Below are 16,399 nucleotides of genomic sequence, written 5' to 3'. Positions count from 1 at the left end.
TTTGCGTATATCTGAGACCTATAATATATTGAAAAAAATAGTATAATAGGGGACCTTATAACATAATGTGTTAGTAAGATTAAGATTATAGACACAAAGTTAATTGAACATTTATATATTTACCTTCCCAACAATAAAGTATTCAATATTCACTCCTTGATTACACTGGTAAAATGCTCCATTCATACTACTTACATGAGTAATAATAATAATAATATAATATCAAAAGATAAAGGTGGATAAAATAATATAACCATTCTACAAAGGAGTCGTTTTGACTTAAAGTGGACCTATTACGCTATATTTGAAAAATATATTGTAGGGCCATACCTATACAAAACATGTCTGTGAAGTTTTTTGCTTAAAATACCAAACAGATCACCCATTGTAGCCATGCCTCATACTGCTCATACCCCTCTATTGCAGCCCTGTAGCAAACAGGCTGATTCTGCTTTAAATGGAACAGCTGTTGCTAGCCACACCCCTTTGTAGCGTCACGCAGCTTTCCCCTGCTAGTGATTAAATGCCATAGTATGCTCCTAACCACTTCAAGCTTTATTTCTGAAATAGTATGGAGCTCAAACCTTTCTCTCTCACAGGGTTTACCACAAGGACATTACATTACAATATTCTCTCCAGTAGCCTACAGTGTTAGCTCCATGGTTAGCACAGAGCATATTACTCCCAAAACACGCTGCACATTGTTTCTGATACAGCACATAGCTTGACATGTTCTTTCTTAAGTGTTTACCGCTAGAACAGTGCCATTATATGCATTATATATATAACAACTCTACTCTAAGTGCTTCCTGCAGACATTCTGCTGAATACACAGACACACAGCTGCGACTGTACACGGAGACGATAGGTTGGGACGTGTCACGTGTGCCGGAGACGATAGGTTGGGACGTGTCACGTGTGCCGGAGACGATAGGTTGGGACGTGTCACGTGTGCCGGAGACGATAGGTTGGGACGTGTCACGTCGGCCGGATGTCGCCAATGACGTTATAGGAGCGAAAATTCTGGATCTGCTTGAAAAGAGAGAGGGATTTGTTTTCTGACACTTTGTGAGTTCCCTGACCGGGGACACATATTTATGTATAAAAGACATCAAAAAGTGCATTTTGCATAATAGGTCCCCTTTAACTTTACAAAACGTGTTTTTAATTGTTCTATTTCTACTTGCTGTATAGTTAAATGATCTGAATACCACTTCCTCCACATTATCATCATTGTTATTATACACTAAACATATTATTTCTAGGAAAGGATAGAAGGACGGAAAAGGATTGAGATATGATCTATTTCCTCCATTAGTGAGACCGAACACTCATCAGTGTGTGGAATAAAGCGACTACATTTACTGCAATTTAATGACGTGGCTCTCATATCACATTTAGGATTTTGAAAATGTTCCACTACAGAATATCTTTCAGCCTGGCCTGACATCTGAAACCTGATTGAAAACGTACTCTCTCCAGGCTATTGCTGAAATAGTTAGTGTCGACCGTTGTTTATAATTTAACAGGCTTGACTGCTTTATCATCCTTGGCCGTTATCTGAAGTCTGGCTGGATCTTAACGTTATGTTTCAAACTTGTTCCAAACTCGGGTGAAATGATTCATTCAGAGTTTTTATGCGATGGTATATTCAGTTGCCTTAAATGTCAGGTCAGTTCTTTCCATCCAGCTCTCTGCCTACCTTCCTCTGCTGAAAGGACAGTTTGTTTGGGTATTTGTTTGCGAGGCCTACTCAGCTTCTTCCTTTCCAACCAGCTTTGCAATCCTGTCCCACGTGTAATGATATACTGCGAATGTTGTGCTCAGCTAATACGGGATTTACCCTTCTTTAGATATCTCAGAACTAATCAAATATGAATAGACTTTGAATTGAGAGCATGAAGAAGGGTTACAAGAAAAGAGTGAGAGTATGTTAATGAAGGTCTCGGAGTTTCATAGCAGATGAGTGCTACCTGAATATTTTAAACTCTCCTCTATCATTAGCTCTTCATTAGTGCATTGAAATCCACCCTAGATTCATCTAATGGAAACAAATTATTCTCTCCTTTCCTTTTCCCCTACCTGAAATCTACTTACAACTAATCAGCTCCTTACAGTGCCTAGGAATGGATTTTTTACTCACATCTGATTTGCTATTTGGGTTAGGTTTTCGAATAATTAAAACGTTGCTTTTCTAATTTTAAGTTAAGCTCTCTGCTCTTCCACTGATGATCAATCACTGTATAGTTTTTAGCAGAGTTTTCCAGTTGGTCTGTCCTGTTTTGCTAAATGTAAATGAATCTTGAAACATATTTTTTTATTTATTTATTTGTGTTCGGTGAGATGAAAACAGACGTGACCCTGTTTAAACAAACAGCTGCTTTCACCCTCGATTTGTGCCTGTCCCAATTACATACTTAGTCAGCCGCAGAGTTTATGTCCCAGTGTTTTGTGACACAGGCAAAGCATCAGCTTTGCATTTTCTATTTTGGTTGTAATATTTGTTAAAACTGAACGTCTCTTGTGTGTTTTATGTCTCCTCCTCTGTGCGGCTCGGCGCTGCTCTTTCTCAGTGAAACTGTGATTTGTACTGCTGCTCACTGCAGACTGCAAATTTACTGTGGAATTCATTGTCACCTTTTTAATGGACAGCGAGCTGTCAAACAGATTCCTCTCTGTTTGAGTCTTTATGGTTCCCTCAGCAAATATGAAGTGACAAGGTGTCACACCACTGCCTCCATTAGAGCTCTTCCCTGTTGAATAGCCGCCTTTATTATGTTCATCATTAGCACATAGCGGCACTCCATGCACAGTTGCTGTGAATATTCATTAATTATACCTTGCTCTCTTTAAGAAGGGCTACCAAAACCTCACTAAGTGTAATTTTACATAATTGCACAGTTCTGACTTGAAATGCTACGTTGTGTTACATGTCACACATTTACAGCTGTCTTCCTGCCAATCTCTCCGTCTCCTGCCCTCATAATACTGTATGTGTGTGAGTGCACTAACGGGTGAGATTAACACAATTCAATAACGGGTTGAACCTTTGAACCTTTGAAGTTTATGCTTGAAATTGTGAAAATCATATTAAAACAATTTAATGATAGATGATTTGCAATAGTTTGTTTGTGTTCTGCATCTGAGACTTTCAGAAAGCAAAAGTGAAATCAGTAGGGTTATGCCCCGGAATGAGCAACTCCTGGGAAAATTCACTGAAGAAGTTATGATTTGTGATTAAATTGACTAGATTAAAGATTTTTTATGAAGAAAATATTTTATTTTCAGCCAGCATTACCAAGTGTCACAAGCATATGTGACTTGATTACAGTGTGCTCAATCTGATGTGTCTCTTCTTTAAAGGTCCCCGATCATGCAAAATGCACTTTTTGATGTCTTTTATACATAAATATGTGTCCCAGGTGTGTCAGGAGACTCACAAAGTGTCTTAAAATAAAACCCTCTGTCTTTTCCTCCTTACCCTCATCTCTAAAAACGGGGGTACAACGGAGCTGATCCAGATTTGCTGCGGTAATATCGGAAATGTGGGCTGGCTTTTCACCCACGGCCCTATCAGAAACGTTGCTATCAGAAACAATGTGCGACATGTTTTGGAAGTAATATGGTCTGTGTTGACATTAGCAAGCATCGCTAACACTCAGAGCTATTTTTATTTTATTTATTTAATCGTTTATTTGGCAGGGACAATGCACAGTAATGAACACTTAAAACATTAAAATGTGTCAAGCGTAACAGTGCCAGATTTAGCTTTGAGCTAATTTCCATCCGCAGTCCCTCACATAAAACATTTAAGAAAATTACATTTTACAAACATAGCAAAAACAAATACATGATATGCAAAAAGTGCAAAAGAGCAAGAGCAGCATACACAAGTATTTATGACATGGTAATACAATATAGCAGCTACGACTTATAAAGTGCAAGAGGAGATACCCCTGTGTTAAAGTGCGTTTAGCGGTGATTGCACGGATATTTGTTTCTCAACCATTCTTTGAGTTGACCTTTGAAGCTATTGAGAGTGGGACAATCCCGTATCTAACGCTGTACTGGAGAGAGTATGTGTAAAGAAGCAGGATATAAAAAGGTACTCACCTTGTGGTAAACCCGCAAGAGAAAAAGCATTTGAGCTCCATACTTTTTCAGAAATAATCCTTGATGTGTTTTAGTATTTTGAGCAAAACACTTCAGAGACATGTTTTTTATATAATTGAGACCTATAAAATATGCCTAAAAATAATATAATAGGAGACCTTTAAATATAAAATTACATTTGCACGGATTTTCAAAATGCAAGGGTCTTGGCACCAATATTGAAAGTAATTCACATTAACACCTTTTCAGCTCTATACTGTAGCACTTACTGGATGTAGTAAAAATATGTTTTGATTATTTGAAAGTAAACACTTGTTTATAAAATGAGAATGTTAAGCCGGATGCCAGCTTTTAGCTAAATTAACAGATACCAAATAAACAGAACAGTTTTGGGGAAATAAGCAGTGCAAATGCATCAACTGGAACCAAAGTCAGGTAATTGGTGCAGTCAGGTTTCACAGGGTCAGCAGTAGCTACTCTGTGAAAATACAATTTAAATATGTATTTATTTTGTGCTTTTTATTCCTACCGCCTCCTGGTATTTTAATTATTACAAACTTTAGATAAGAAAGTGCACACTTTAGCATCCTCAATTTAACAGAATGCCAACTGTTTTATACTTGCACTATTAATCTTAAATACTACATAAGGCTATAACAAAATCCTGGCTCCTAATTTGCATAATTTTGATGTTGTTGTTGGCTGCTGTGCCATCACTAAACCAAATTACTTGTGGCATTTTACGAGGGAGGGTGGATGAATCGAAGGATGCTCTGTGTGGCCGGGCTGTTACTGTATCTTTTGTTATTAGTCAATGAATCATGAAGTATTCAGCAAATATGTGCAGAAAAAAAGGTTGTTATAAAAGTCAGAAATAATAAGATGAACCAAAAAAAAACTTTCAGGAAAAAGAGATCCTGTTATGTCGTGAGCTGGATTTCAACTATAAGAAAAAGAAAAGTAACGTATTTTTGTGTTAAACTTCAGCTGACTCGGTAAATGCACAGAGTGTTTCATCTCATAGTGTTTGCAGTAGAAGAAAACTCATCTTAATTAGCAGGGATTTCAACTGGGGTTTGCTAAATTACCTCTTTTCTGAACCAGGCGTTCCCTCTCCACACATCACTGCACGTCAGGAAGCAATGACAAGGTTGACTTTTAATCAGCGTTGCTTACCCAGTAATTGTAAGGCGGTATGTTCAGTTCTTTCTGTTCATTTTTCCGTAATTAAGTCTAAACACAGCAGATGCATTTGTCAGTAAATGGCTTTTGAAACACAAGGGACTGCCTTTATTTATTGACTTCCAAGAGTTTTTAATTCTTTTTTCACCAACAATGCAGCTGTTGCCACAATATGAACTCCTTTGAGAGGAACACTTTTACGTCTTGGCTAATCCCTAAAATGCCCTTTGATATAATTATAAAGGACTGACTAAGTAATCTGTTTAAGATACAGACTGATATGTTTAAATCCTCTTTAGTGGCGTACTGCTCCGGGTCTCTGCCAGTTGTTTTGTCACATTGTTTATCCTACACTACTTAAGACTGAAATGACTGCATTCATCCTAAACAAAACATACCATACTAAACACTGTCTGTGACAAGGCTTGCACTATGAAGGAACATCTTACAGACATGTTGTGTACTTCGTTATATTTGAATGTTTTTACTTGTTGAGTTTTTCTTTGGTCCATTGTTAGGTGTATTTGGGTGTTATTGAAGGCGCCTCTAAATAAGATATATTATAAATATTAATATATAGAGGTGCATATCACCAATTGTATCATCATTTAAACCCACATGTAGCGACTTCAGGAAACAAACAAAGTCGATAAGAGGCGGGGTCTGGTCGCAATTGTCTGATACACTATAAAAAATGACTTGCTGAGATAAAAAATGCGGTGAAGAATAATGTAATTTAATGAAAAATGTGATGATCAACTTAGCACAACGTGGACATGGGAATTGTATTACTAATCAAAGCAATCATAAAGTTTGCAGTCAACAAAGAAACCAGCGACCCTGTCACCCTCTTTTCCGCACGCACGCACGCACGCACGCACGCACGCACGCACGCACACACGCACGCACACACACACACACACACACACACACACACACACACACACACACACACACACACACACACACACACACACACGCCCATATCCATGTGACCAATACAAATGCAATCAAACAATAATATCTTATAATAACCATACAAACCATTACCCATACAAACAAATGTAAACTAGTACAAACGTCATTTGTATTAAAATTCATCACTTTGTATTTTTCATGGCTCCTACACCACAGAATAATTGGATTTCTTGATTACGTTTAGCTTCCCTGTCTGAAAGCCGTTTCTCTGCCTTTTTTTCATCTCAAGCATTTTTTCGTTAGCGCACTTGAGATTGCAAAGGTTGTGTTCGAACCTGAGAAAACCAATCTCTAAATCAAAGAACTTGTTACTGCTTCTGCTTAAGTAATGAGCCTACAGTGTGGTCTTGTGTTTTTAATTTGTTACTGTGATTGGTATCGGCTTTTTTCAGGAACATTTTATTCTCGCAAAGAAGATATTTTTGTAGTTGTTTTGATACAGGATTAAATAACCTAACATCATCAGTTGCCTGAAAATAGATTCAAGACTGAAACTGTTCTCTTATTTTAACCTTGTTATGCTCGGTTCATTAGTGATTAACATAATTTAACAGATGAATCTCAAGGTGGATATTTGCATACCACATGCTCACACACACATATTCAAATATATTTCCCATTATATAAGCCGTATGTGGGATTTCATTAGGTTGTTCTGCTTTCATTGAGGTTACACAGCAAAAGACAGCAGGAGAGTTCAAGATGCGTGTATGAAATACATATGGAGAGCATTCACAATAAACTCAATAGTGCTGTCCGAGTAAATTGGAAATGTCTTGATAGGGGGTTTCTGCACATATTTAAGTCTGACTTAAAGCCTTGATTTCTTCAAACAAGTGAACAAATATGTAAAAAGATGAATGTGCTTCCAAAACAAATCAACTTTTTTGTGTGGGCGTCATCTTAGAAAGAACAAAGATAATCTATAAAGTTGGAAAGTTATTCATGATTTCTTTGCTTATGTTAAAGTCATGTTCCTTTTTTACAAATGTTGGAATACTGGCATTAGAAAGAGTTCAAAGGCTTGGATGGATGTGAAAATCATGAGCTGTTGCATCAGAAAATATGTTGTTATGTGCTGTACAAAGAAATTCTAGCAGCAAAAAGTTTAAGCTATTCTGTTTAATATGTTTATATGAAACGCATGCAATATGTAATATTCTGCTTTAATCCGGGCGTTGAGTTTTCTGGAAAAGAAATCCATGTAACGTACTAAACCAAATCAATATCAACATCTTTGGACAAATTATTTGATGCAAATCTAATCTTTGTACGTCTGGTAAACCACAAAGTCTCACGTAGTGGAAGTATTGTACAGTAGTATAGTTTTTCTTTTTTGAAATAGTGTTTGAATGCATTATGATGCAGAAGATACCTAGAATGTTTGATATTTGGTGGTGCATAGTGCAGCCATAAGAACAGTCTTAGACAAAGTTTTCAACATTTCTGTCAGGGTATAACTTAAAGGGGACCTATCATGCAAAATGCACTTTTTGATGTCTTTTATACATAAATATGTGTCCCCGGTGTGTCGGGGGAACTCTCGCAGCGTCAGAAAATAAAACCCTTTATCTTTTCCTCTGTACGCAAATCTTTTAAAAACAGGGGTACAACAAGCGATTTGCTGCCCATATGATGTCAAATCGGCGGCGGACCCACAAAAAGTTGCTATCAGAAACAATGCCTGACGTGTTTTGGACGTAATCTCATCTTTGTTTACATTAGCAAGCCTCGCTAACGCTCAGAGCAAACCTGTACTGTAGAGCACATGTGTTTAAAGAGCAGGAAATACAAAAAAAGGAACTCACCTTGTGATAAACCCGCAAGAGAAAAAGCATTTGAGCTCCATACTGTTTCAGAAATAATCCTTGACGTGGTTTAAAACAGGATGGCGTTTTATCACAGCAGAATTTAACTTTATCTCCGGTAGAATTCTGATCAGGCATTAGCTCCGCCTCCTTTTTTTTAAGCTAAGGACCCAAAATCCGCGTTTCTCTAACAGGGCTGCAAAAGAGGGGTATGAGCTGTATGAGGCATGGCTACAATGGGTGATCTGTTTGGTATTTTAAGCAAAAAACTTCACAGACATGTTTTTTATAGGTATGGCCCTACAATATATTTTTCCAATATAGCATAATAGGTCCACTTTAAGCTAATACAAAATAAACAGTCACCGATATAGTTTTGACTAAATGAATGTTCCTTAAGGAAAATAAAAGGGGAAATCAACATTTTATGAGTTGACAGTGAGGAAGACCACCAGCGTCTCTCCGAGTGTAGAGGCCTTAAAGTCAGATTGCTGCACTAAAAACAACCAAAACTCAAACTATGTAATAATAATATTTTTGTCAGTTGATGCTTCACTGCTGCTCTGGAAGCACTTCATTCACCATGCAGTTGAATAAAAACCATAACCATTACTCACCTGATGCTAGAATCAACACAATGAGCATCCTTTAAAGTATTCACATTGCACTTCCCCACTTCCTCCTCCAGCAATAATAATATTAATGACAGCTGAGCTCTTATTTTACCGCCGAGCTCTCGCTTCAAAGCCAAATATTGCACCAAGTAAATATAAAACAAATGTCTTGATGCCACGTTTGTTCCTTGGGGGAATGTATCTCTGTCATTGAAAAGATAATAAAACAGGAAGGGTAATGAAATATGTAGATGGAGGACGAAAAAATCAAAAACTGCGACCATTACAGTATGCTGTCTTGATGGGAGTACGGTGAGGAGGTGTGGAAGTGAAAGACTTTCCTTTCTCCTGCTGTTCTCTCGGGTGCTTCCAATCACAAATCACCTCGCCACATGTCTGCAGACAAAAGGAGTTGAGCTTGGGAAGAGTGCAGCCATGTTTAATAGGGGGAACAGAAACAGTTTGACAGCTGCCTATGCCCAGCAGGGTTGTGAAGGGTATGGCTGATGGAGTTTTTCTTTCAGTAAGAGTGTGTCTCTGTGCATGCATTCTGTTAAATAGACACTATTGAAGTGTTCCTATGTGAACATGTGTGTGTGCTGTATCATTGGAGCTGCTCCAGTCCCTCCAGCAGTGCGTGACGGTTGCAGCTGTGAGGGGACGCTCAGCGCGCTCATCCTGCATCAACAGCAGAGAGGGGACCAAGAGCTGGAGGGTATGCGTGTGTCTGCGTGTGTGTGTTCCCCTTTCCCCTTCTAACTGGTGGCTGTTGAGGGGCTGTGGGACAGTGGGACAGAGCAGCAGGGAGGCAACAGTCCAACCTCCACTAACCCCCGTCAGGCACGAAGCCAAACGCCGGGACACACAGCGACATGCATCCACACACACATACTCGCGCTCACTCGCAGAAATGCACGACGAGTACACTTGCAAGGACTCTATTTACCACAAGGCCTCCTGGACACTGATACCCAGAGTCATTGTTGGCTTGGGATCTAATTGTTGAAGTTAAATCAGTGCTCGCCACATTCACAGTGAATCCGAGGCACTAAGTTCTGGGCGTCCCTATCAGCGCCCGCCAGTTCTTTTGGACGCTGCATAATGGCTTTATCACTTCTGTTAAGTGTTTGTAATTGTGGGTGGAAGAGCATTACAAATCGTTGTTGCTTAAACCCACTGACAGAAGGATGTGTTCACAATTACAGTTTTAAATTGGTTCCATCTCAGTACAATAACTCCATCTGTCAGGGCTGATTTATATTTCATTTGTTGTGAATATTTACTTTGAAAAGGAAATGTCCCTGAGAAACCTTATAAAGCCGTTGACTCATCCCAAATGAGTTTTCTTACCCTTTATTTTTTCGATTGTTTTTCTTGAGCACTTTTCTTTTCAAAGAAGAGTTTGAGTAAAGAAGAAGTGGAATAAATAATTGAATATGACCGCTGTAGTCATGAATACTGGTAAGGTGTTTACTATCCTTTCTCCTATTTCTTATAGCTTTAATCTAGATCAGTGCTTACCATCTTGGGGCTCCAGACACCTCCAAAGGGCTCCAAGGATACATTTGAGGGGTTCAAAAGTTATAAAAGGAATATGAAAGAAAAGCATATTTCTGTTGCACAAATCCTGCTGAATCTCAAGATTTGTATTTGTTTGCTTCTTCATGCTAACATGCTCACAATGGCAATGCTAATATGTTGATATCTAGCAGGTGTAATGTTAATGTTTAAGCAGGCTATCATTTTCTTATTTGCAGTGCATTCACAGTACAGCTAAGGCTGATTAGATTTGCAGGTATTTGGTGATGAATTGGTTAAATTACAAAACGTGACTTAATGTTGTTGCTAGAAGAAAGTGATAAACAAACGTTGTGCTGCTGTGGCTTTGACCCTTGTGCTCCTTATACTTGTGTATACTGTGGTAACATACTGTACTGCAGCAATGCAAGCATGTGCTGTAGGAACATAATCATGTATTTGTATGTGTGTTTCTCTATGAATCAAGACCATTCGCACGGACATTAGTGCAGTTTTCTTTTTCTGTGCGAGAGAGTGTGTGGGTCGAAGGACGTCAGGCAGATGGCCTTTTCTTCCTGTTGTTCTTGACGAGTGGGGGCCGTGTAGGTGTGGACAGGAATGTACAAGGACAGAGAAGTCTTTGACCAAGAGACAAGTTTCTGCTTATTAGGTCACCCATCTCTCCTCGAAACCCCCTCCCTCCCTCTATCTCCTCCCTGTTTGTTCCTTATATCCCTCTCTGAATGCCTGACTTTTCTCTGGATTTTCTACCAAGCCAATCACCAGACAGAGTAAATAATGTCAACACTCAGTTACCCGATAGCGACAGGTTTAACAGCGTGAGGCTGAGACTGGAATCGAAACGCCACACCGAGTCTGCACTTTTAAGGTAGGAGAGAGAACTGCATTTATCTGCAGAGCTCCAGTAATGAGAGTAGATCCCGACTATCTCTCTGCTTCTCAGGGATATCTCAGCTGCAGTCTTGATTCCTTCAGATTCATATCAATGTGTAGACATGGTGTCGTTGCACAGTGGCTTAGATCCTCTGATGCTTTATCTGCACGGTTAAACTGCCTTTACTCTTTTGCTTTTAAATCCAGCAAAGCGTTGTGTGCTATCTTTTATAATCTTCAACTACTTTGATTTAAAATTCACATATTGTCCGGAAAATGTCCTTCCAGGTTGCCTTGAGTTGTCAAAAAGAGACAGATGTTCTGTGTGCACTATGTGTTTAATTTGAGTCCATTTCTTTTAGAAGTGTTAAGCTTTGATTTCTGTAGGAAACAGTCGTGAGCACATAGAGGTGAGAGCTGTAGCCATAGCAGCAAGCAAGATGAATATTGTCTGTGTCACTTTGTGGCATGTCAGTGAAATCTCTGCTGGTTTTTCAGCATCGTTGAAAAACATGCAGCACATGCGCTTGACTGGCCAATGCCACATCTGATCAAGGCCGTAAATAATGCATGTTTAAAGCTTGACTCATGGTTTTGAAGTGGGAGACAGAGCGACCTGAAGTGTTGCTCTGCGGGCTGGTACGTGCATGATGTGTGCCAACGAAGCGGGGATAATTGAAACGTGTGCATAACATGATCGTTGTGGACATACTTTCCCTATTGTAATGCCTTTTAATGTTTCTTGCAGTGAAGAAATGTGAACTGATTTTGGTTTTCAATATTTAAATATGTTTTATATTTATAAATACATTCCACCAGGTGCGATGGTGAATGAGTTTGTCTTTATATCGAACCCTCGTTGCTATCTGAGGAAAAGTTGAAGAGGAAGAGGAGAGATTTGATGTCGCCGACAGCGCTGTCTGTCACTCGGTTCCCTTTTCCACAAACAAACCTCTCAGAGCTATCTTTCACCCGCGGGGTATCCTCTTGGTGTTGGCAGTGATGTGGTTGATGGCTGTCATTGTTCAACTCCATGTCACATCTTGAAGAGGCAGCTTTCCAAAGCAAACAAACAATCAAGCTGCCACTCTGCTCTTAAACATCACTCTGTCATGTCGAGCCTCTTCTGACTTGTTTCAATGTTTTATTCACTAACACAGCAGTGAAGTGAATCAAATGTGTACACAGATATGAAGGCGTTAAGGATATTATTTTTTTGAGGTTTAGAAGCAGGTTATTTCAGCTCAAGTGAGGTCCTGGAAGTGGAAGAGTTTGCAGAGTCACACGTGACCTTTTATTACCAGCGAAGGGATTCAGACTGTGAGAGCAGGAGAGATGAGCTGATTCATACAAGACTAACCCACACTAACAGGGGCTGTCTGAGGGAGAAAAGGGAGGGAAGGAAGCAGAGAGATAAAAGGAGACAGGTGAGGAAGAGATGGTGGTGATTTCAGGTGAGGTGGTCTGTAGAACAAATTAAAAAAAGTAGAGAGAAGAATGGATGTGTTCAGACAAGGAGGAGGCGTGAACAGAGAGAGGATGCAGATAAGGAAAGGAGAGCAAGTCTTTCCCTCCGTCTCACTAGGGATTCGTTCACTCAAACGTTGACACTGCAACAAACGCTTTCCTGGTTCATTTCGGGCTCAATTTGTTTTAGACAAACCACCTGAGCTCGGTAGAGAAGCACTTAAAGGTAAGCAGTGAGTGAGTTAACCCTTTCATGGTCCCACCCATTTGAAAGCAATGGAAGATCTTCATTTGGAAGGGCTTTCTTAACTTCTTTTGGCACTAACAGCTAATAATTATCATTATTTTTAACAGAGTATGCTGGTTTTTTATTATGATCCACCCTCAAATGGTAGATATGTTTATTTACTGGTCAGCCAAAGTACACATTATTAGACATATCATAAGCATACGGGATGCTATAATTCATTCTTGTCTTTAATGATTTTCCTTTTTTATTATTTTCCTGATTCATCAAATAAGTCTCTAAAACATAAACACAGAAAAGTGTGGAAAATATTTTAGTTTTTCACAACAAACAGTCTCAATGTATTTAGTTATACTAATCACAAGGTATTTTCTTCAAGACATTAAAGGGGTGGTGTCTTGATGACTTAATACCCAATTGAGTCTAGTGTGTGTGTGTGTGTGTGTGTGTGTGTGTGTGTGTGTGTGTGTGTGTGTGTGTGTGTGTGTGTGTGTGTGTGTGTGTGTGTGTGTGTGTGTGTGTGTGTGTGTGTGTGTGTGTGTGTGTGTGTGTGTGTGTGTGTGTGTGTGTGTGTGTGTGTGTGTGTGTGTGTGTGTGTGTGTGTGTGTGCGTGTGTGTGTGCGTGTGTTGCTGTAGATGGATGGTTGCTCCTGTACAGGTTATAGGTTGAGTCCTTCAGCATGGAAGAATCAGATTGACCAGTTTAAAAAGCAACATGATACAAGCTCACCGAAAGCTCCTGTTATATTGTGTGTGTGTTATAAGGCTGAAGGTGTGAGTTGAGAGGCCCAGGTGTTGCCGAGGTAAAGGTTGTGAAATGAACAGAAAAGACAGAAAGCCTCTGGATGCCCTGTGACAAAACACAAGATTTATCGTGACCTGTGAAAGGTAAAAGCTTCTTCTGCCACTCGTCATGCTGTTTGTGTATGTATGTGTGTGCTTGTCTGTGTGTGTGTTTGTGTATGCCTCCTTGATTTTGTTGTCCATCAGGGGGATTGCACCTCTTCAAATGTAGCCTCCCATGCCCCTCACTCTAAAAGTATGTGAGAAAAGAGGCTTTTTGTCTGTGTTTTTTTCCTTGAGTTTAATGGAACGGAATAATGGGATGAAACTGCTGCTCAATCTTCTACACACGGGACACAGTTATTCAATTTGACTCTTTCTTCCCTATCTATAAATCAGATAAATGGCACCTTTCATTACATTTTAACCAACATTTTCAGATTTGTTTGGCCTATTGTTGGCAGCAGAAACTAGCTTTACACAAAACATCACACTATGTCACCTCAAAGTTCATATTGTAACGTTATAATCAAAAAGCTGGTTATTTATGTACCCAGCAGGCAATGGAGCAACATTATCTTCCTTTTTAAGTCTTAAGCTGTGTTGGTGGATATATAGTAAATGTAAAATAGTTTATACTTTAATATGAAATATGATTTTACTGGTCTGTTAAATCACTGAAGCCACCATTTAATCTTTGGCTTGACCATTGCAAAATGAATAGTAGACGGTCTCTTTTCGTGTTGAACAGTCAACTCTGAAATGTGCACTTGCATGTATTTTGACTGGCCAGTCTAGCTCCTTATCGAATGGTGTGTTATAGCAAAAGTTGAACCAGGTTCAACTTCGCAAGATCTTGCGTTTTATTCCCTTCTCATCCATTGTGTGTTGAGGATTCATCAAAGCCAGAAATGTTCTCATCCTATCCTCATCGGCTTTATATATCAGAACAAAATATTAATTATGAATCAAAAGAGAAGAAAATCATTTGCCTGTAATACTCACCTGACTGTCTCCTGCTCTTTCTTTTCTTCAGCTGCGGGGCGGCCCTCGTGGCCGGGATGCCACTGTGTGCCGTGCCAGTCCACAGCGGACGGTGAGGGGCCGGAGGAGGGGACGGAGTGCAGGAGATTGAAGGGAGGCGGCCCGCACCAAATGGGAGAGATGAACCTCTGCTGGAACGAGATCAAACGCAAGTCCCACAACATCCGGTAAGAGGACTTAGTGGTGCTAACTGCAACAGGCTGGATAATGGGATGTTTCCATAGCCAAGATGCTGAAAAACCTCTAAGAGACAAAGGGGCTGCATTTGGAAACATCAGTGGATATCGTCCGTTTCTGTGGGAACAACAGCTGCCAACCGCTGACTGTATTTCTCCCTTGTTGGCTGTCTCAAAAGATTTCTTATATGACTCAATCAGGATGCAGATCATTTCCCCAACATCTGATCAGTTCAGCTTTATTTGTTAGCCAGCAGCTATCCGTCGCTTTCTTTTTCCAAATACAATCTGGTTTGCTGAGATTCACTGAGCTGAATAACTCCAAGCATTTTGGTGAAACATAAAATCAAAAGGAAAAACAACTTCCCGTTGCCAAATTTGGAAACAAATCTTTCTTTATAACTCAGTGGCTGTGAATTAGCCACACACCCAGTTTGTGCACAGACGAGTAATGATGACTTTTGGCTGAGCACAGTTTTTATTTTATATTTCCCAGAGAATTACTTTTTTCTACTTGAATATTAAGTGAGGTTGTTCTGACTGTGGCCGTTTTCCTTTTGGCATTGCATTTGTTGGAAGACATTATTGATATATGTGTGCGTTCAAAGGAAACGAAGCCTACATCTTTCTGTACTCTCTTTGTTTTGTTTGTTTTCTATTGTCCTCCAACAAATCTTCTTGTGTCCATTTACAGTCAGTTTTCAGGCAATTCAAAATGTATCAGAATGTACTGTCAAACAAGTATGCATATTTCAGTACCCCTTCCAGTCAGCTCAATCATTATCAACATAATATTGTTACGCTTCCCGAGAAGTGACTGGAGATGAGAACCCGCTACGCAAACACTAGACGGAGACAGTGGTGAAGTGTCAAACAATAGTCTTTATTTGACCACGGCACAGGCAAGGTGTAGAGAGGAGCTCAGAGAAGACAGACGTGGAGCTGGATAGCTCAGAGAAGACAGACGTGGAGCTGGATAGCTCAGGGGGAGACGGAGGTGCGGAGATGCACGGAGGGAGCACCGGTGTGGAGAGCCGGAGATCCAGAGCTGGCGAATGTAGACAGGATGAGCTGGTGTGCGTGGAGGCACGGAGGAAACACCGACGAGGAGAGCCGGGAATCCAGAGCTGGCGAATGTAGTCTGGATGAGCTGGTGTGCGTGGAAGCACGGAGGGAACTCAGACGAGGAGTCGGAGGCTGGACGTGGCAAGCAGAGCGGCAGGTGTGTGTAGATCTGGAACAGGAAAGATGCAGGGTTAGAAAGGAATAACTTTTCACTAGGAGTATCAAAAGGTTTACTAGAATACTGCTAGTAGGCCTGGACGATAGTTTACCACTGAAGAATAAACGAAGAACTGGCGAAGTCTGAGGATGGGAACCAGGGTTTTAAGCAGGTGCAGGTGAGTAGTGGCAATCAGTGAGATGAACAACAGCAGTGGAGATGAGTTGGCGGGAATCAGAATGTAGGTCAGCCACGCCCAGCCAGGAAGACAAACAAACATAGAAGTGGAAAAGAAGGAGGAAGTACTGCAGATCCTCACAGTACCCCCCCCCTCAACGGGAGCCTCCTGGCGA

General features: G+C 40.1%; 1 protein-coding gene across 1 annotated transcript in view; it reads left to right on the top strand.

Moving 5' to 3' along the window:
* drp2 (dystrophin related protein 2) overlaps nt 1-16,399 on the top strand; it is a 108,424-nt gene that overhangs the window by 15,932 nt on the left and 76,093 nt on the right. Inside the window, exon 2 of the mRNA XM_034138546.1 lies at nt 14,641-14,815. Coding sequence (XP_033994437.1) covers nt 14,760-14,815 — 56 coding nt within the window. The 5' untranslated portion in view covers nt 14,641-14,759. The remainder of the gene's footprint in view (nt 1-14,640; nt 14,816-16,399) is intronic.

Source organism: Trematomus bernacchii, unplaced genomic scaffold (assembly GCF_902827165.1).
Source record: "Trematomus bernacchii unplaced genomic scaffold, fTreBer1.1, whole genome shotgun sequence".
In the NCBI taxonomy this organism is placed as follows: Eukaryota; Metazoa; Chordata; class Actinopteri; order Perciformes; family Nototheniidae; genus Trematomus; species Trematomus bernacchii.
The sequence above is the reverse complement of the archived record's forward strand: the minus strand, read 5'-3'. Positions and strand labels throughout refer to the sequence as shown.